This window comes from Malaclemys terrapin, chromosome 12 (genome assembly GCF_027887155.1).
Source record: "Malaclemys terrapin pileata isolate rMalTer1 chromosome 12, rMalTer1.hap1, whole genome shotgun sequence".
Taxonomy (NCBI): Eukaryota; Metazoa; Chordata; order Testudines; family Emydidae; genus Malaclemys; species Malaclemys terrapin.
The window spans coordinates 12,777,879-12,798,884 of record NC_071516.1 but is presented as its reverse complement, the minus strand read 5'-3'; the positions used below and the strand labels follow the sequence as shown (position 1 = coordinate 12,798,884).

Genomic DNA, 21,006 nt, shown 5'->3' with positions numbered 1-21,006 from the left:
CCCATAAGAGGAATTGCTATAACTTTCCATTTCCACCAGCAATATTGAAGACAACGTGATTGAGACAACTGCCTATGTCCCACATATAAAATTCCCATTGAGGCCCATATGCCTGGATCAACTGATGGAGTGGGCCTAAAATTAACAAGCAAATCCACTTTTGAAAGGAATATCTCAGTACAACTAACTTCATTTTATATTTGAATGTAAAAGTTAAATAAAATGCTCCTACAAATAATTATTTTACCCTAAATCAGCTTTGCATTAGATTTTCCTGCATTCTTTAGAGGGGTTTCTTTAAGTTCACCAACCTATAACTTGAAGTGATCCCATAAAAGGAACCATAAAACTTAGCTCATAGGAACACTAAATTCCCATTGGAAGGTTATTAACTTAAAATAAAAATGCCTTGTATTAAATGTTGACACAGTTCCAGATATATTGCATTTGAAAGTAACAAATAGTTCAGATATTTAGCAACATTTTATTTATTGCCACATCGGTCACACACAAAAGCAGTACTGAATTAGTAACCTGGTTATAGATACATTATGATTATTGCTCATTCCTTTTCTGATGCAGGATTTTTAAATTAACTTTAGTTTTGGACAAAGATGCCTGATTGATAGTCCAGGAGACTGAAGTCAACTATTTACAAAGATAAGGCATGGATAGTGGCTGTACAGATTTGCCCCCAGATCCACCCCCTACTCCACTGTGTCTCAATTGTGTTGTGAAGGGACCATTTCTGGAGACCTCCTCAGTCTCTATAACCAACCAACCTTAGGACTCTGGTAGTGATGATAAGTCACACCAGTGTTGATAGTGGATTTTGTGATGTTTGTTAGGAACTGAACTAGGACTTGCCAAGTAAGTCAAAGAACAGCTGATGCTAGTTTTAGCCTGGTCTACATTATTCCTGTCGATATAGCTATTGCCTCGCGGGGAGGTGGGATAGTTATGCTGATGGGAGAAGCTCTCCGTCAGCGTAGGTAGCGGCTTTACTAAGTGCAGCAGTGACACAGCTGCACCAGTACAGCTTCACCGCACTAAGTATAGACAAGCCCTCAGTCACAAGCTGAACCACATTGGCACTGGCATTGTGGAAGTGAAAGGATCTGTATTTCCATTAGCAATCCACTGAGTCCTTTGGTCCTCTGATTTCTAAGTGCAATATGAAAAAAAAGGCAACAAAAGACCCTCGTTTTCTAAGATTCATTTCCATAACTACAGTTTTCAAGGCATTTGTTCCGTAACAAGGGAACGGCCCACACCAATATCTCAAGAACCACGGTCTCTATTAGATCTTTTCATCCCTTCATGTTTAGCAGCTTTTTGAGTGCATACAAATATTAAGATGGAAAAGAATTGCCCATGATCACAGCTCAAGGCTAACAATGGCCAATTTACATTTGCTTCTCTCACTCTTAATTTGTCTTAAATAATTCACAACACAAAAGGACAAATTCTTTCCCTGTGCAAAGCTGGTGTACGTGGCATTTGCACAGAGAATCATAAAGTGTTTTGTTTTTGTTTTTTTATATGAGCATGACAGCTTGGCAACTAAGCCATGACCTCCTGGCTACAACCCCTTAGGGTTCCCTATGTGGGGAGGCAATAGGTTTAGACCTGTAGATATGCTAAATGGGATTAAGCAAAATTTATCTCCTAAGGATAAGACACTGGGTCAAGCTTTCCATGAATGAGGCCTACATTGTATATTGTTCATCAGTGAAATGTGCTGATTCATATAAATACCTATTTACATATGCAAAGGTGTGTGTTTTGGTGGGCATGAGCACCTCCACCTGACTGTATCATTTCATCCTCCGTTTAGGCCCTGTAATTTGGCCACATAGTCTATTTTACACAGCTAGGCTGCTCCCAAAAAACACTTAAGCATGTGTGTAGCTCTAAGTACATAAGTAGTCCTACTGAAGTACCTGGAACTATTCATGGTCTTAAAAGCTACACACATGCTTTTCTGGATCAGGGCCTTATTCCATTTTTCAAGAACAAGTTTAGCCAAAAATGAGTCAGAATTCATCTAGTACGGTATTGATTTCCCTCCCACCCTCCATTATCAGCATGAAACTTTTTCTGATTGCACTGCCATTTAAAAAGGCCATGGTTTTGAGAGACTACATTTATTTTTAGTTGTATCATCTCACTAACAAGAACCTCAGCAGCTTGCAGGTAGCGACCCTAGATCAGTGGTTCTCAACCTCTGGCCCGCAGGCCGCTTGTGGCCCTATCAGCACGGAGCTGTGGCCCATGTGACATCCTCAGGGCCATACACCTAGTACTGGACGCGGCCCACATAACACATTGTGGGCTGCATATGCGGCCCACAATGCTAAATAGGTTGAGAACCACTGCCCTAGATCACTCCTAGTTGATTCGATGGGTTTACATGAGGGTAACGGAGAGCAGAATTTGGCCAATGCATCAATTTAGGGAGAGGCTTGAGTTTTTTGATGACAGAAAGAAAGTTACTTTTGCTGTAGCAAATCTCTCTCTCTGAGTACAATTTTTTTGCTTTATGCCCTATTTAAAAAAAAAAAAATTTAAAATGTTCTGAGTAAGACCCATACCAGAGAGCTATTGTGTTCCTCATTCATTAAACTTGTGGGGAGAACCCCCTCCCTCCCACACACACACACTTAAGTGACTAGAACTAAGTATTTCAACCTCCACCTACAGCCAGGGACCAGATTTCAAGGAAAAAGATGTTTAAGATATCTGTCTATTCCTAATTAACCAATTATGTACTTATCTAAGACAAAATAGAGCTGTACTCTCAAATCCGAGAATGCAGACTATTTGTCTTTAAGAAGCTACTTTAAAAAAAAAAAAAAACTGAGGGGAAAAAAGGGGTATGAAGCAATAAGTAATATGCTAAGTAAACCTAAATAGTCAACTGTTGTTCCTATGTATTATGAGGGCGTGAAGCATTTCAAAGTTTAGGGTGACAGGATGCCTAAGGCTAATGAATCATGTTAGTGTTTCTCTAGCTTGTTGTTTGAGCTTATCCCAACTTTCTAAGCGTAAACAAACATCCTTTAATTCCCCACAAGTTGCTATTGTTGATGGACTTATCTGGCATGATAGTAAAGGAATATGAAGAGCAGATAAATGAACTCATCTGTTTTGTATCTTTCTATCTGGACAGTACTTTTGACTCTTCTCTTCTATCCTGGTTGCATTTTATTCACGTATAGTGAGACTCACACAAAATAACTGGTACAAATTCTAGACAAAACTTGCAAGGTTTTCAGTTTCATTACACACTTTAAACTCAGGCCATATCCACTGAAAGGTTTGCTACTTCAAAAATCTATAGTTTTGCATCAAAGTCATGCTATGTTTGCTAGTCTTCAGAATTGTGACATGACAACCAGGTGAAACTGCAGCTTTGTTAGGAGTGCACAGTTTGTTTGAACCCCAAATTAAACTTGGGCTTGGTGGGACTTACCCTTGCAGCTCAAAATGGAAGAAAATGTTTGCTTGAATTCTGGTGAAGTGAGACTGCGAAGATTTGTGCCACTTATAGGTTTAATTTTTAAAATGCCAGCAGCCAGATTCAGTCCTGGAGTTACTTTGTGTGTGTGTGTGTGTGTGTGTGTGTGTTTAAACCAAAAACAAGCCTATTTGTAAACAAAGGGAGAGATTTTTCAAAAACACAACTGGCATTTAGGTGTCTAACTCTCATTGAAAGTTGATGGGAGTTAGGCCCCCTACATTGTCATTCTAGGCCTTTGAAAATACTCTCCCCAAGCTTTTTCTCTGACAGGTTTGTATAAGGGCGCAGTTCTAACTGTCTTCCTACCTGCTTTGTCTGAGCAATTACCATAAATGCATGCACAGTTGTGGCACTCTTTTGCATTCAGGATTCTGAAAGTCTGGGCAAGATGTCCTAATCATCTGTTCCCTTACTGCAGCTGCTATGATCTTATCTGCTGTTTATTCCATAGGGCTAAGTGCATAATATCTGTTTATAAAATGCTATGCACATTTCTAGTGTTTAAGGCAATAAGCTGTTACTGTAAATAATTTAGTTATACTATATTCAGACTTATTGCTTACACAGTCACAACTTATGTAAGTCCTAATACTCCCTTGTATGCTCACTCTACCAAGGTTTTATTACTTCCTATAGCCATGATTTACTCCAAATGGAATACACACAGAGCCCGGAAAATATTTCTAGACTGCAACGGCTAAGCACCTAGCAACATAATCAGAAGATAAAGACAAAGTGATCCATTCTGCCCCAGGATACAGGGCTTGTATTTTCTAGTATCACAGGCATTCATGGTAACTTAAGCAATTGAAATCTTTTAAATTTCTGGTTGGATTAATTCTCCCTGTTCATAGAGAGCAAAGATTTTTGAGACTCAAGCTAACTATGAAAGCTGATTGAGAAGGAGGTCACAGTCAATTGTACCAAATGAACAAAGACATTGCCATATTAGATCAGATACAAAACTGGTCTGACCTTGGATCTCTGATACTCACACCCCATTTCTAACTCTCATGGGCTTGCATCACAAGCTGGCTGAAGAACTTGGAGTACATAATGTGTCAAGCCATTCCTCACGTTTCACTGTTAAAAACTGATTGGACTGTTTATGTGAAAGCATTTTCTTCTCAGCAGACTAGACATGCAAATCTAGAGATGTGTTGCGGGGAGGGAGAGGAGGCGGAAAAGAGACAGCACAGAGCCCAGGAAAAAAGGCCTGGGTAGGGAGGAGCCGCATAGAGAGGACCAGGGAGGAAGATGTGTGCCGAATAACTTCCTTTGATTCATTTGAGTGCTTGCTACAGTCACCACGACCAGCATTTCAGATGCTCCAGTTTGGGACTGTTGCAGCTAGGGGGAGAGGGAGAAAATCATTTGCTGAATGGAAGAGGACAATGGTGGCCTCCTTCCCCACCCACAGAGACATGCCTTAATGATTCCTACCTAGTGTTAAAGAGAAAACATGGACTAGATCCATCAGCTGAGGATTTAGCCTGTACAGTTTTTTTTCTCACTTTCTAATGTAATATAATTGGAGAAACTCAGCAATTAAGACTTTCCTGACATTTCCTTCCCCACCCATAGAGACACCATTGGAAAAAGTATTTACTAAATTGTGGGGGGGATGGGGAGAAAAGAAAAAGAAAACCCAATCAATTTTAAACAGTGAACCACTAGGGCCAGAGTATTTATAAGTTTGGTTGAGCCAAAAGAATGGCCAATTTTTATGTGTAGTTTTGCAGGACTTCAAGTACAAATAAAATAAATATATGTGCATATTAGTCACGTGCATAGTTACTAGATTGCACAAATCATGGTAAATGGTTGTGTGCAAATTAGGGCTCAGATCCACTAAAGCAGATGCTTAACTTTGAGCTTCTTAATAGTTTCTTTTGAGATGCTTAAAGCTAAGTATGTGCTTCTGCTTTTACTGGATTCGGACACAGATGTATGACTGTCTTGAAATCAGGTGGTGATTATTTAGATATGTTCAAATCTAGCGTGATGGGCTAATATTGTAATTTTGTAATACTTTTCCAATATCTGCAGCTTAAGAAAATTCAAGACAATCTTGAGAAATCCCACTCAGATGAATGACTACTGGTTGCATTCAGACTAATCCTGACTGGATTCCTACAGCCAAAATTGAGACTTTTTGATGACATTTACTCTCTGAAACTTACCATCTATACTCTCAACTGATAGCTGCAGGCCGAGATTGTGTTGTGGGTTTACCACCCAGTGATTACTGGTTGCTGTAATATCAAACACCAGCCAACCTTCCTCTGCAGCCCAGATTATTCGAGTGTCAAGTAGGAACAAATCTGAATCCCTGAAGGAAAAAAGAAACAGTTACTTGGATTTTCAGATGGAAATAACTTAATGTAAATAGCCATTCAAGTTAGTACTTTAAGCAACACAATTGGTAGCCTTTATCACAATACACAAGTTATGTCATAGACAATGCCAACCTAACTGCCTTTTTTCCTGAACAATGGGAGGATGGATTAAAGTAGCATTAATGTGGTTTGGAGCGTACATATTGCTGTACTATTACAGCTAATCCTACTAATGTAATTTTAAAAATGTTTTCCAGGCAAATATGTGAACAGTTATTGTGTTTGCATATGAAACTTGGTAATTGGGCATGCAAATACACCTAATTATCCTTTTCCATGCATAATATTTCCATGTTGGAAATAATCATGGCAATGGTGCAAGCAAATTGGAGCATGGTTGTGTGCCTTTTGTAAACACTAACGTATATAAAGTCTTTAAAAATCTGCTCTGTTGAGGCTACATACAATTGAATAAGGATCACAACGCAGCATTACCTTATGAGGTAATGTCCTTTCAATCTATTGTTTAAAAGCTAAATAAACAGACACATTCTGATTATTTTGGACCAGAAATTGAGAACAAGAAATCAAAACTAATCAGAATCGGAGAATACTTCAAGGTCTCAGATGGGGCTGTGGTAATCATTCTGGGTCTTCAACAATTTACCACTGAGATGAGCTGCAACTGAAAATCTGGTAAATTACAAGGATTACAAAGGTTCTAAAAAGGAATGATCTCTTTCATCAGAAGCCAATGCAGAGAAGTAACTTGGATGATAACAAGAAAATTGGGTTATGGTTTAGCTACCCCCAAAAGGAAAAAGTCTTTCTTTACAAGAAGGATGGAGACAGCAAGGTGGTGTCTGGACAAGCCCTGTAGGAGATTCTTTCATATTTTGCAATGTGCAGATGTTGGAGAGTAACTATAGCTTTTTGAGTAAAGAAAAACCTTGTAAAGGGATAAGGAAAGTTCTTTTATTGTGTCCCATAAGCCTGGGGAGGGCCAGATTAATCTGTTTTATAGACTTGTCAGTACAAACTTTTTTTAATGTCTTTAGTTCACTCAGGGCCCCTTGTTTGCCTGGAACATCATGTGATACAAAAATCTAAAATGAGAGGATTTATATGGCCCCCAAAGCCTCAAAAAAGTATATGAATTTTGCCACTGTGTGGTACGGAAATAATATTATCCTTCATGTTTTACAATTGGGAAACTGAGGCATCAAAAAATGCAATGACTTGCCCCAGATAAGAATCTAGCAGAGCAGGAAATTGAACCTCATTCACTTGAGTCCCGTTCCAGTGTCTTGACCACATGGCTCTCCTTCCAGCCTAGATCGGTCAAGCTATACAGTAATAGCTTTAATCTAAGTCACTGGTGTGAATAATAGAAGTGTCTGTAGTTACTACCTCATAGCTGTTTAGTAGCTTATATGAAATTAAATATCCAATTCCAGTCCGGAAGGACAAATGACCACATCACCAAATGCCTATGGAAGTACAATTTCATATTTTCCCCCCACAAACACACAACACTCTTAACCTCTGCATGTGCTAATGTGGAATATTTACAAATGTTGCTGAGGCTTTCACTAATATTACATATTATATGTGAGGGAGATCTTATCAGCGGGAGGCAGAAGGAAATTCCTTGTGAAGATGCAGAGTCTTTTGCTCCCCGTGGACGTGTGCTGCTTGTAGGTATTGGGTGCAGTTCGGCTATATCCCATAACTTGGCATTTCCTTGCCGTTGAGGGCTGGCAAGGGGTAGGGGAGGGGAATTGCGAAGATGTCACCTAAACAACCTTTTGTTCTTTTAAACAACGTTTTTGCTTATGGAAAATCCAGGCTTTAGGCTCCGTCCGTACATCACAATCTAACTTGTTGGGGGACTGTGCTACAAAGCTGTTTCTTGCCCGTGTAGAGGGGATCACAATATGTGTAAATCAATTACACAAATGTGAGACTGCCTTAGGGTGTAAGTAATATCAAAGTTAAGACACATGTTCCACAGGCAGGAGCGGCGCCAGGGTTTTTGGCACCCTAGGCGGGGGTCCTTCTGCGCTCCCGGTCGGCGGGCAATTCTGTGGCAGGGGAGTCCTTCCTGTCTTCGGGGCACTTCGGCGCCGGGTCCCGGAGCGAATGAAGGACCCGCTGCAGAATTGCCGCCGAAGACTCAGAGCGCGGAAGGACCCCCCACCGCCGAATTGTCGCCAAGGTTGGCAAAATGCTGCCCCCCCAAATCCTGGTGCCCTAGTCGCCTAAAGGGAAGCACCGGCCCTGTCCACAGGAAACACAGATGAGAGAACGCTACACTTGTGTTCACTTGTGACGTAGGCCAATACTGATTCTAAGGTTCCAGAGGTACCAGGCTTTTATGTTAACACACCATGTGATTTAACAATGCCTCCTGCCTCCAGCCTATGATTCACAAATGGTTTACTTAATAGCTATGTAGCTTGCTTGATTTTTCTCTTTTGTGGGTTGCAGGTTGAAGATAATGGCAATAATAATAAGTTACTGCTGTCCTGCAATATTATTACTCAGAAAAACCAGCCTTTAAGCTTCCCATGCTGATGTGATGCAATCAGGGTAACCAGACAACATGACGCATCAAGTGCAGGGGTGAGTCAGTCTGGGAAATTGTCTAAAGTATTTGTGTGCCTGTAGTTACAGCAATGTGCAAACAATAGGCCTGGAGGGGAAATCCTCAGTAAGAGAGATCAAAGGGACATGCTGAAGGGAATTGTCCTTCCCACACACAATTGGAACGCTGAGACCCAAAAAGGGCTTGTGTCAAATATTCTCTGGAGAGGTTCACAGTATTAATGGGTTAGTGCTTTTCATTCTAGCCTGCGACCAATGGAGAAAAATGGGTTGCAAACCTGAATAGTGTTGCAAGCGGACTATCCGGGCTCAAGAGTGCAGAGCTTGTTCTAATTAAAAGAAACCTCTTGTTCTTTTTAAAAGAACTGCCCTTTAAATAAAATGGCCTGCTTACCAAAGACACACAGCAAAATAAAATCAGAGCAGCAACTAGCAGACGGCAAGGCAAGCTCTTTAAACACAATCGTTAGACAAGTTACAGGTATATTAAAATACAGAAGCGGTTTCACTCTGCATCACAGCAAGCATGAACAGTTTGCACTCCGAGACACCAATTCTGTGTGCTTCCTGAACTTGCCCTTTCCTTTCGGGGGTGGGGGGCTTTACTTAACATACTCCAACCGGAAGTGTTATCACATGATTTAGCACCAGTTCAGTGTAACCTCAGCTCCACAGTTCACGCATTAAGAGCTGCATAGAGGTAACCACTGGCTGAACACTAAAAGTTTTATCAGTCCTGCAAACCCCAGTAATTCTGCTACATATTCTTGAGTGCCATCTCCTGAAACCTTGTCTACTAACTATAAACAGCTCTAGAATACTCTCGCAATGCTGTGAACTAAGCTTCTACAGTCAGGACTGAAAGAAATTGCTCATGTTCTCTGCACTGCTACAGCTATGCTTATCTGAGGGTTTAAAAGGGCCTTACAACCCCCCCCCCCCCCCCCCAAAGATCGGGAAGTAGGATCTGTGCCCCAATTCATCTTTTTGAAACTTGAGGCCAGAGTTACGGACTAGATTTTTTTTTTTTTCTTCAGAGATGCTGAACACCCACAACTCCAAATGAAGTCAATGGGAGTGGCAAGCACATAGCAACTCTAAAACACAGGACCTGTAGCTGGCAAGTGACTAGTGACTTTAGGTGCTACCATGCTGAGGGGCCTAGTTCTGAGAGAGTGGAAGCTCAGCGCTTGCAGAAAACTGGGCCATTTTAAGGCATCTCAGGCTGGACACCAGAAAGCTGAGGCATCCAAAATGAGAAAGCACTCTTGAAAATCTGGCTGCAGGTGACTTGCCCTAAGACCTGGATGGCTGCCTGGTAGTCCAGGAAATTCCCTTAGTAGGTCTGTCATTTTCTGGACTTTAGGGCCTGCTTGTGCTGACTAGCACAATTGCCTCCTCCTGCTGCATGTTGCTGTAAGAGTGAGGAGCCCTATATGAGGCACTAGAAGAATAGGTACATCTGAGGAGGGGTAGATGTTGGTGAACAAATGGATGAGGATGTGGGAGGACTGTGAGTGACTTAGGTGCAGAAGGATGGATAGGTGAGAGATTGAGGGGTACATTAGAAGAGAAAAGAAGAAGATGGGCAGGAGTGAGATTGGAGGGGAAAGTGGGAGACAAAAATATAGGGAAATAGGGAGAGAGCACAATATCAGGATAGAGCTCACATGGCTGAGGGAAGGAAAAAGGTAACAGGCAGAAAAAATATACCATGGTCTATGATCAAATAGAAAAGAAGCAGAAAGTGGAGTGAGAAGACAAGTGTAAGAAAAACAAAGGAAACAAGCACATTTCATTTTAAAGTATTATTATTAATGAGAAATTCAATTGCCAATATGTTGCTATTAAATACAATATATGTGAATAATGTTGGATTCTGCTTGCCTTTGGAATGCACCAAACGGCATGTCTCTTCAAAGTACTTCACCTAAAACTGTAACCGAGATTCCCCCACTCTGGCAAGTAACTTAGGAGAAGATTTTCAAAGGCACAAAGGCAACTCCCACCCTTATTATGTTTTGACTGCTCAAAGCGATTGCCAATGTTGCTTGCAACAGGTCATACAGAAAAATCGCAGTGGTGCAGTGAACACACCTCAGAACATGACTCATTCCCATTTTCTAACCACCAGACAATGCATTCTCCCTTTTCCTTAAGCTTTCATGTTGCTCTTGATATTGGTGTCTTCAACACCTAAACAAACGCAGCAAAGGAATTAGTCTCTTGGGTCACAGGCAACTGTGAATGTTACCTCTAAAAATGTTACCTCTTGGATATATGTCATCAGTATTGCCAATGCCAAGAATTCAAAGATCATGAGACTGGCTTAAAAAACCATTTATTTATTTTAAATAGTAAGTTTGGGGTTTTTTTCTTCTTCTTTCTTTTGAACTTTTAGGGTACACTTAGGCCATGTTTTCCAGCTTTTCTCAGCAAGCATGAATGTTAGGAACTTATTTTTGAATAAAATGAAAGCTCATACTGTCACATAATCACTTGGTTCTGTGAGCTGGGACTCTGAGAAGAACATGAATGGTTGAGAGACTCTCAGTGAAATGGTGAGTTGGCAGCACTGCAACAGCAAGGCTGAATACTATATAAAAATCTTACAATTATAGAGTCAAATGCTATAAAATATAGGGATAGCCCTAAATTATACTCAATACTGCCTCTTTCTTTGCCTCCTTTCAACCTCCCCCCATCCCTGTCTTTCTTCGTCATAGTTACTTTCAAGATGCATGTTAATGAACACTAATGAGCATTTCCAAATTGAACAAAAGAATGGACAAGAGGCTGAATGGACAAGTGAAAGAGGGAGCAGGAAGGAAACAAGGAGTGGCGTTAGCTTTCAGTACGGTGTGAGGCCAAAGGTGACCGGTGTAACTGGCTGAAATTCGGTCCCTTTGGTGATCTAGGGGTCCTGACCACTCACCTGAACATCTTCTGACAGTAACAGACTCCAAGCAAGGGCAAACAAATACTGCTGCACACAGCACCAATAGGTTTTGAGCAAAAGCTGGCTCGTCTGAAGAGCGCCAGTGATGATAATGTGTGACAGCTCTAGTATTACATTTTCCAGTCTTTAACTGATCGTCCAGAGAATGTCCCACCACAGATAGAATGGCATTTACTATGGCCTTAGAGATAAGCGGGAATTCAAATAGTACAATAACAAAGCCTTGCAATTCTGTAGCATCTTCAGATCACTTCACAAATATGGATCAAGCCTTCCAATTTCCCTGTAAAACAGGTTGTTAAGCCCATTGTATAAAGGGGGAAATGAGGTACAGGTAAGTTAAATGACTAAATACAGTTCAGCTGGTGAGACAGCAACAGAGTCAGGACTGAAACTTCAGTCTCCTGACTCGCGCTCCGCCCACTAGACATGCTACCAAAATATGTATGCTTAAATGTATTTCCTGAGGCTAGAGAGCTGGACTGCAAATCACATAGCAATATTGCAAAGAGACCTTTTTTCTGATACGACTTTCTAGCCTTTCCTGGTGTTTCAGCCAGGTAGACTCAGCCTGAGTCAGCAAGTGCAGAAATGCACAAAAAATGAAAAGGGTGTGGGGGGGTAGTGGTTAGTTGTTTTTTACCTAGCTTGCCAAACTTCTTAGTGCCTCGGAAAAAGTTCCAGTTCAGATTTCAGCAGGTTCCAATTTTATCTAACCTACTGCTAAGTGATAGCTCCTTTTGCATTCAGTGTTTATGAAAGTGATATGGATATCACAAAATCAGGGTTCCAAAAACGCAACTTAAACTTTGGCAGCAGTTATCTTGTTGTGGAGAGGCACAACGTATTTTCCAGACACACAGTAGGAATAGTGCAGGGAAAATGCTGTATAAAAAGCTAATGTTTTAAATGCAGAATCTGCTGTTCACCAATGGAGTTTGTGGATCACTTTTTCATTAGTGCATTGTTTGGCTGCGTAGGAACCTCTCTGATATGCAAAATGTTTCCTGCAACTAGTCAAATGCCTCTGATGAGTCTTACCTGGCTAAGTGACACCAAGATTTGTCATAGGTTTACAAATGGACTGAGATCCTCCTCTTGAGCCTTATTTGCTGATTCAGTCTTGACCCTAATTTATTTGGGAGAGTGGCTTTATATGAAAACATTTCCCATTTTAGTTTCTATAATAAACTATCTTGGGCACCTCTTATTCACTCTTATGTGTTTTACCGGTGCATACTCTCTAGCACTCAGAGATTAAAGGAGTTACTATGTTTTCCTTTGATGCCGACAAAGAGCTAGAACTGTGCTTGTACAATCAGGGATACCCTGGTTGTAAACTTTAGTTTCCACTAGCATTGTTTGTGCAACCAGAAATAGGGACTTTAGGTCATGCTGCACGGCATGTTACTTGATCCAATTTCTTGCATTTGCAAAACTCCTTCCCAAGTTCTTAGGTGAGTGAACCATGAAGACCAAATGGGAGTTGGACACGAATCACTGGACACTAAATTATGCCCAAGGAAACTGTGAGACATTGTTATATCAGTCAAAGGGTCAACTGCTTTCACAGTGTTTATGAAATTCAAGACATTGCTTCAGGGTAGTGCCTGATGTTTTGAGACTGAAGAACATTTTATATACTTTTGTAGAGGGAATTGTGCCAACATTGAAACTGCAACTTGCAATGAATTATTAGAGTCATAGAGTTTAAGGCCAGAAGGGACCATTAGATCATCCAATCTGACCTCCTGTATATCACAGGTCATTAAATTTCACCCAGTTACCTCTGTCTTGAGCCCAATAACTTGTGTTTTACTAAATCATAACTTATGTTTGGCTAAAGCATAACTTCCAGAAAGGCATCCAGCCTTGATTCAAAGAATATAGCTGTGATCTCATTTTCACTGATATGGTTGCTTTATGCACATTATACAGTGTATAGTACATTCAAAGTTAATAATATTACGGAGGCCCAGAATTTCAGATATGGGTTCTAGTTTGTGGGTGCAGATATGTATGGCCAGAAAGAACTGTGCCTTTATTTTGCACCCACAATGAAGTAAAAGTACAAATATTACTAACTAGATATCTCTCAACCTATCTGAGCTTACAAAGCAGGTAATTAATTGCTCAACTACTAGTATTTACCCACGCTCTGGGTGTCCTTAAGTCTCTGACTGCCAGATGCTGGCACAGAACAACAGGGGCTGGATCACTCAACAATTGCCCTGTTCTGTTCATTCCCTCTGAAGTATCTGACATTGGCCACTGTCCGAAGATGGGATTCTGGGCTAGATGAACCATTGGTCTGACCCAGTAATGCCATTCTTATGATTAATCTGCATTGTGGGTGAAAAACTGCATCCATAAAAATGGATGTTGGGTCATAGATGAAAACCAAGCCTTTGGCATACATACAGTACTCTTCAAAGGAGAAATGTTTATGGGGCCTCAACCCAGGTCTTTGGGGTAAATCCTGTTTCTGCAGCTGTGGAGGCTTCTTTGATCATTGAACTGGTGTCATTCCACTGTATTAGAAAGGTGACAGGATGCTGTAGGCCAATGGTTCTCAACCTATATGTGGCTCACAATGTGCTATGTGGGCTGCATCCAATAGTACCTCTATGGCCCTGAGGATGTCACATGGGACACAGCTCTGTGCTGATTGGGCCGCAAGCGGCCCGCGAGCCATAGGTTGAGAACCGCTGTAGATTCTGTATAGTACGGAGGTGAGTTCCTGTGCACTAGTAAACGTGAGGCAAGTCATAAGAGGAACAATCCTGGAGAATCTGCTGTTAGATGGCCCTTCTCGTTCACACACACATCCTTATGTAATGGTCAAGTTGGCATTATGGAGACTCCAGCAGTATTAGAAGAGAAAAAGGCCAGTTCATCTTTACATTTAACTTTAAAAGGACACTGTACTTGTTGTGCTCTCAGTAAAAGAACCTTTGCTTATATGTCTAGATTTTCTTAGGGGTTTTTTTATGCTAATTATATTAGACTGGTATAGTCCTCTAACATGGTTAGAAGGATGGAAACAAACAACCAAGGAAAAAAGGTGTGTTTATAGGTCAACATTGGAGAGAGTTTGCTTTCTCTCTCCACCTGCCCTGAGACACAATAACCTGATAGCCTGGACTGTTTATACAGCTTTAATCTGATTGGAGGGTCATAAACAGAGCTGGTTGGAAAACTTTAGCTGAAATATAATTTCAATGCAAAGCAGAGAACATTTTCACCAATTTTTGTGAAAATATTTGTGGTCTTTTTGGCCACCTCTACTCAAGAAAAGTCAACAGGAAATGCTCTCCAGCAGAAACAGACAGTTCAAGATCCGCGGCTGCCTATGTCTCAAGTATCCCAAAGATTTTTATGGAGCCCTTGTAAATACTAGCTAAAGAGCCAGATGTTCAGCTAGAAAAACAGATCTCGCAGCTACCCATGTCAGTCACATGTCCTCCATGCGTATCGACTGTGGCTAAAAAAAGCTGATCTTGTTGAAACAGGAGATAAAAGAGAAAGCCCAAGCTGCAGATCATCAGCCCTGTGAGCAGCATGAGAAAATGGGACATGGAATGTAGAATTTCCAGCTCAGATGCGTACATGTTCTGTACTTACAAATCTGCCTCCAAAAAGATATACAAAACAGTGCTTTTCGAAACATCTAAAGCCAATTTCCATCCAGTTCTAAGTAGGCATGTTCTATTGACTTCCATGGAGATGCACCCACTTTCACCTGGACTGAGTTTAGCCATTGATCATCACCCTTAATCCTCACAAAACCCCTGGAGAGAGTGGGTAGCCCAGTGTGCCTGCTCATCTTATGTATTGTAGCTTATGTATTACAGTAGTGGTATGTGCTAATCACAAGTTCATCTAGCTTTCACTCTATGCATCTGAAGAAGTGAGGTTTTTATCCACGAAAGCTTATGCCCAAATAAATCTGTTAGTCTTTAAGGTGCCACCAGACTCCTTGTTGTTTTTGTAGATACAGACTAACACTGCTACCCCCTGATAATTTTCTTCCCAAACACGTCTTCCCTACCTAATGGATTCATATATAGGCAGTGCATCCACTCTCTCACGTACTTTGCTTATAGGAGTAAGAATAACTTGTGCAAGGGATGGTTTGCAAGAACCATTGCTCAGTCCAACTAGCTGCATATGGGTAAATGCACGTACATGTGAACCGTCCCCAATTCACATGGTCACGTCTAGTTACACCCCCTGCAAAGTTAGTCGCAAAGAACCTTTGGAGATGCCATTCTTCAAGCCTTGTGTGACTGAGTAGGGTAACCAGAATTGGGGCAATAAACATATCCTCTAACTTTTTGGTTTGTACATTGCAAGCAAGAATTTGAAAGAACTTCTGTGTGTAGAATAAATTTGAAATGAACATTTACTTAGACAGCAAATTTCTTTGTTTTATTTTCCCCTGAATTTTTGACCATCTGAAATAAATAGTTAAATACAAAGCAAGCATTCTCATTAGACTATTTTTTTGTTTATCTTGTTTTGAGATCTGTTGTTTGGCTGTGTAATAGCTCTATTTCAGGTACATGTAATGTTATTGGTACATGTTAAGTAGTTGTGGAGAATAACTTTCTGACCAATATTTGTGAAGTACTTTATGTGCATAACTGCAGGAAGGATTTTGCTACTGTCAATGGGATTCATGTGTAAAAGAGACATGTGCAAATGCATCTAAGTGTTACCGATAAATGGTTTTGAGGTTGCTGATTAATTGGGACTAAAAACAGATGAGAAAATTAAACGTGTTCTTGTTCAAGTTTCCTGAAGAATTTGTCAGGGAGCATGGCACAAATTAATAATTGCTTGATATGGATTAAATAGCTCATTTTCTAGTTTTGTGCACACAAAACCAATCAGTTGATATGAAGAGCATGGTGTCATCTGTCTGTGTTAATTAGGGATCTCAAATGACTCTCTTGTAATAAAGATTAGTAAATAAGAGACCCTAGGGTTAGAGAGGAAGTATTCAGATGTGGTTTTTGCCACCCCAGAATCCATAAGCAGCAGGAGGAAGAGGGCAGTTCTTTCTAAAATTTTACAATACTTTGTCTATGATCCAATTTCTCTCCTCCGACCTTCCCCTCCCAGTACAGACACATACATGCAGTGCCTCTCTCCCATCTCTGCTTTACTGCTCCATGGCTAGTAGACAGTCCAGACATGGCAAAAACTTCCTGAAGAGATATGCTGTACTTACATTCTACCGAATTTTCACACTGCAATTAATGTCACCACAGGAAGCTTTATAACCTCTGAGTAGGTACCACACATGGCAATCAAAGGATTAACAGAGTACTGAGTGGTGTCAGGCTGTAGACCATTAAGATTTGTTGGCATTCAAGCATAATGAATGATCTCTAAACCAAACTATAAAATTATATAAATATACTTTTTCTGAAGCTCTGGCACTTCCAATCTCTAAAATGGAACAAACTATACTTACTTACTTCCTAAAGGAACCAAATTCTGCTCATGGTTACCTCACTATATTAATCCAGAGTTACTTCACTGAATCTGGATTTACACTGGTATTAATTTAGGGTTACTAGGCATCTGGTTTTCGACCAGAATACCCGGTCGAAAAGGGACCCTGGCAGCTCCAGTCAGCACTGCTGACCAGGCTGTTTAAAGTCCAGTCGGCGGCGCTGAGGGGCTAAGGCAGGCCCCTGGCTCTGCTGCACAGCTCCCCAGAAGTGGCCGTGAACCGCTGCCCATGGGAGCTGTGGGGGCGGGGCGCAGGCAGCAAGCACCGCATAGAGCCGCCTGGCCTTGCCTCTAGCCACGGGGCTGGACATGCTGGCAGCTTCCAGGAGCAGTGCAGAGCCAGGGCAGGCAGGGATCCTGCCTTAGGCCTGCTGTGCCACCAACCAGGAGCCACCTGAGGTAAGCGCCGCCCAGTCTAAACCCGTACCCCGAACCCCCTACCCCAGGTTGGAACCCCCTCCCGCACCCTAATTCCCTCCCAGACCCCTCACCCCCTCCCACACCCGAACTTTCAACCCCAGCCATGAGCCCTCTCCTGCACCCTGAGCCCCTCATTTCTGGCCTCATCCCGGAGCCCACACCCCCGGCTGGAGCCCTTACCCCTTCCCACACTCCAGTCCCCTGGCTCTGCCCAGTGAAAATGAGTGAGGGTGGGGGAGAGTGAGCGATGGAAGGAGGTGGGCTGCAGTGAGTGGGGGGGCAAGGCCTTGGGGAAGGGGTGGGGCAGAGGGAGGGGCAAGGTGTTCGGTTTTGTACAATTAGAAAGTTGGCAACCCTATATTAACTAGGAGCAGTAGAACCTAGCCCTGTATTTTCACTGACAGTTATACAATATACTCAGTATGCTCTTTTCCAGTCACTCACCTTCCTGGGTGCTCCTGCAGTACCTGGTAGACACTTATCTGGAATGTTTCATTATCAAACCGTTCTCGGATGTAATCCTTATATATCCTGAACTCGGCAGCAGTCACTGCTTCCCCCTCTGGGATTCTGGAGAGATCAAACCTGAACTCCCGATGGTGATAGCGTTGATGATGGAACTCTCTGTCATGCTCCACTGAAACAGAAAAACAGCCTATTAGCCACCAGCTTTTGTTTAGTTTCTCTATCAAGTAGCTTGCAAGTAGCCCCATCAGAGGACGGCATGAATATTTGACTCCCTCACTGCATTCTGCTGTTAAATTTCTTACTAGTTTTAGTACACGTGCAATATGAAACTAGTGATTGCATTGTCTCTGAAACAGTTGTCATCAGGCAGTGCATTGAGTGATGCTGACTCTTGTCTTGTAATGATTTTTGGCAGAGCGCTGCTTGATAACTCTTTCTGGGCATTTGCCACTACCAATGTACAAGCTGCAGTGTGAAGGATCTAAAAGTGAAGGGTGGGATTTTTCAGAAGCACTGACTGTTGAAACAATGGGAACAGAGTCAGACCAGAACTGAGTACTTCTAGAAATCCCAGCAGAAGATGTTCCAGTTCTTACAACCTTTCTCCTGCTAGTACCCAATGTTCTGTGCCAGTAGAATTTGTTATGGAATCAATGAAGTTACTGAATTCTGTTCCACAATGTCTTAAGCTTTCATTTGTAATCAATTCTAGCCCTTAAAGGCTGTGACAAAAACCCTTCAATGTGAGTGCCTTCTTAAGTCTGCAAATTGACACCCTGTGACAATAGCTTTGAGATGTGTAAAGCATCAAATTCTTCATCAGGGTGTTAACTCTGAAGTGTAAAGATTTCAGGCTTCTCCCCCCAACAAGTCTTTTAAGTCACCTCAATCTCGGCCAGCAAAGGGGAGGAAAAGAGGAGTCCTGGCCCCTTCCCTGTGGTAAAACCTCTGCCTCTGGAGTGCCAGTAATGCAAATTACCTCCCAGCCATCCTGGATGTCAAATGCCCCATTTCGCACTACTTCACTGTCAAAACTTCTAGCTTCCTTGCAGCCGCTCTTACATTGCAATTAGGGGTTTGTAATGTGTGGCACATTGCAGACTGAATATGTGAGGGCAGCATAAAGTGAATTTAATTTCAAAATGTGTGCAGTGTGCCTATTTTATCATTAATTTTCACAATTCATGCACTAAAAGTCTTTTTTCTTTTCTTTTCTTTTACTGTACTTGGGGCTGCTGAAGAACTCGCCACTAGAGAATAAAAGCAGGATCCTTTCTGCAGAACTTAGGTCCAGCTTGGTACATCGTACATAGGACCACAGCTGCTAATCCCTTACAATGTACACTGTGTCTGATACAGCAATAGTAATGGCAAATATTTATTATTTGTAGTATGGTGATGTCTAGAGGTTCTGAGTGAGAGAAGGGCTCCACTTCAAACAGGGTAAGAGGCACTCCGTATTCTGAAGAACTTACATCTAAATAGACAAGACAGCCAAAGGTTGGGGAAAGGGGGAGGGATAGCTCAGTGGTTTGAGCATTGGCCTGCTAAACCCATGGTTGGGAGTTCAATCTTTGAGGGGGCCATTTAGGGATCTGGGGCAAAAATCTGTCTGGGGATTGGTCCTGTTTTGAGCAAGGGATTGGATTAGATGATCTCCTGAGGTCCCGTCCAACCCTGATATTCTATGAAACAGGCACAAGGAGATGAAGTCACTTGCCAAAGCTCACAGAGCATGTCAGTGGGAGAGCTGAGATTAGAACCAGGGTCTCCTAGGTATTAGTCCAGTGCTCTGTCCACTAGACCTCATTGCTTCTAAACGCACAACTCAGGTAATTTAACTTTAAGATTTTCTTAGCAATGATGGTCTTTTTTTTAATGGGCCAGATTCTTTCCTGACAGCAGTTTTTACACTGATGTAAATCTATTGACTTCAACTGAATTATTCCTGATTTACACCAAAGTGAGAGATCCATTCATCAGTGTATAAAGTGCTATTTAAATTTACACTGCTATATTGTACATATGTTTAATAATATTACAGTTACTGATGAAGCACCAGTGAGGCACTCCTTTGCAGTGGAATGGACTGTGGATAGTCTTGTGGAATCAACTAGTAAATCCAACCACATCCACAGAAGTGGGTCCAATACTATTTTACAGTTGGCTTTACATTCCTCTTCAACTCATACGTTATATCTACTAACTATTTTGTGGTTCTCAATTTACGGCTGTATGGTAGCCTTAAAGGGCCGCACCATTACAGTTGACAGTAATAATTGGGATTCATCTTAATGCAGGCTTTTATGTATCTACCCCTCACTCCCGCTAACCTCTCCAAGACAGAGGCAATCAATTTTAGTAAATGCTTTAGCATGTTGGGCATTCTAAGCGTGCATTGAATGAACACAGTTATTGCTCCAAAACCACTCATTCTAATCCTATCTCTGCTGCTGACGCCCAATGTAGCCTTATATAGGTCACTTAGTCTCCCTATATCTGAACACGGGGTGTGGTGTGAGAATTCATTAACGATCTAAAACTCTTTGAAGATGAAAAGTGCCACATGAGTGCTAAGTACAAGATTATTAAAAATGCCTTGTCTGGTTTCCTCGAAACTATTCCCAGCAAAATAAAGTTCACTGTTAAACTGGCAGAGTATCATTTGAGCCCCAAAGGAATTTATCTGTGCATAAATTATAAGGGAGTTAAAAAAAAAAAAGGAGTGTGAGAGAGAGAGAGAGATGTTAGAACAGAATGAATCCTGTACCCACCACTATTGAGTCACTGATATTATATTGGGTGTTTTTAATTATATTTCTGGATAACCTCACTGGTGGTAGGATGTCTTTCAGAGAGTTCCAACAGCAGGATTTACAGATATACCTACTTCCAAAAACACTTATGGATGAATTTTCAAAGGAAGAGGCAATAGGTGTTTTTAAGTATGAGTGCTATACATCTCACATATGCACCTTTTGAATATACATGTGTGATGGTCACCATCTTAGCCAACACTTCAGAGAGTGAATTGGAGAGTCTGGATCCGAAAGCATTGGCCTCTACAACTTGAGCTAAAGAGCCAGGATCTGTAGCTAGGGGCTATAACAAACAACTATCCTCTGTGAATTGGGTTTGGGGGTCAGAGTGATCTCTCACACAGTGAG

General features: G+C 41.5%; 1 protein-coding gene across 1 annotated transcript in view; it reads right to left on the bottom strand.

Moving 5' to 3' along the window:
* Positions 1 to 21,006, bottom strand: part of BMP7 (bone morphogenetic protein 7) — a 51,796-nt gene that overhangs the window by 7,344 nt on the left and 23,446 nt on the right. Inside the window, exons 2-3 of the mRNA XM_054046226.1 lie at positions 17,816 to 18,008; positions 5,707 to 5,855 (exon numbers count right to left, since the gene is read on the bottom strand). Of these exons, the coding sequence (XP_053902201.1) occupies positions 5,707 to 5,855; positions 17,816 to 18,008 (342 nt within the window). The remainder of the gene's footprint in view (positions 1 to 5,706; positions 5,856 to 17,815; positions 18,009 to 21,006) is intronic.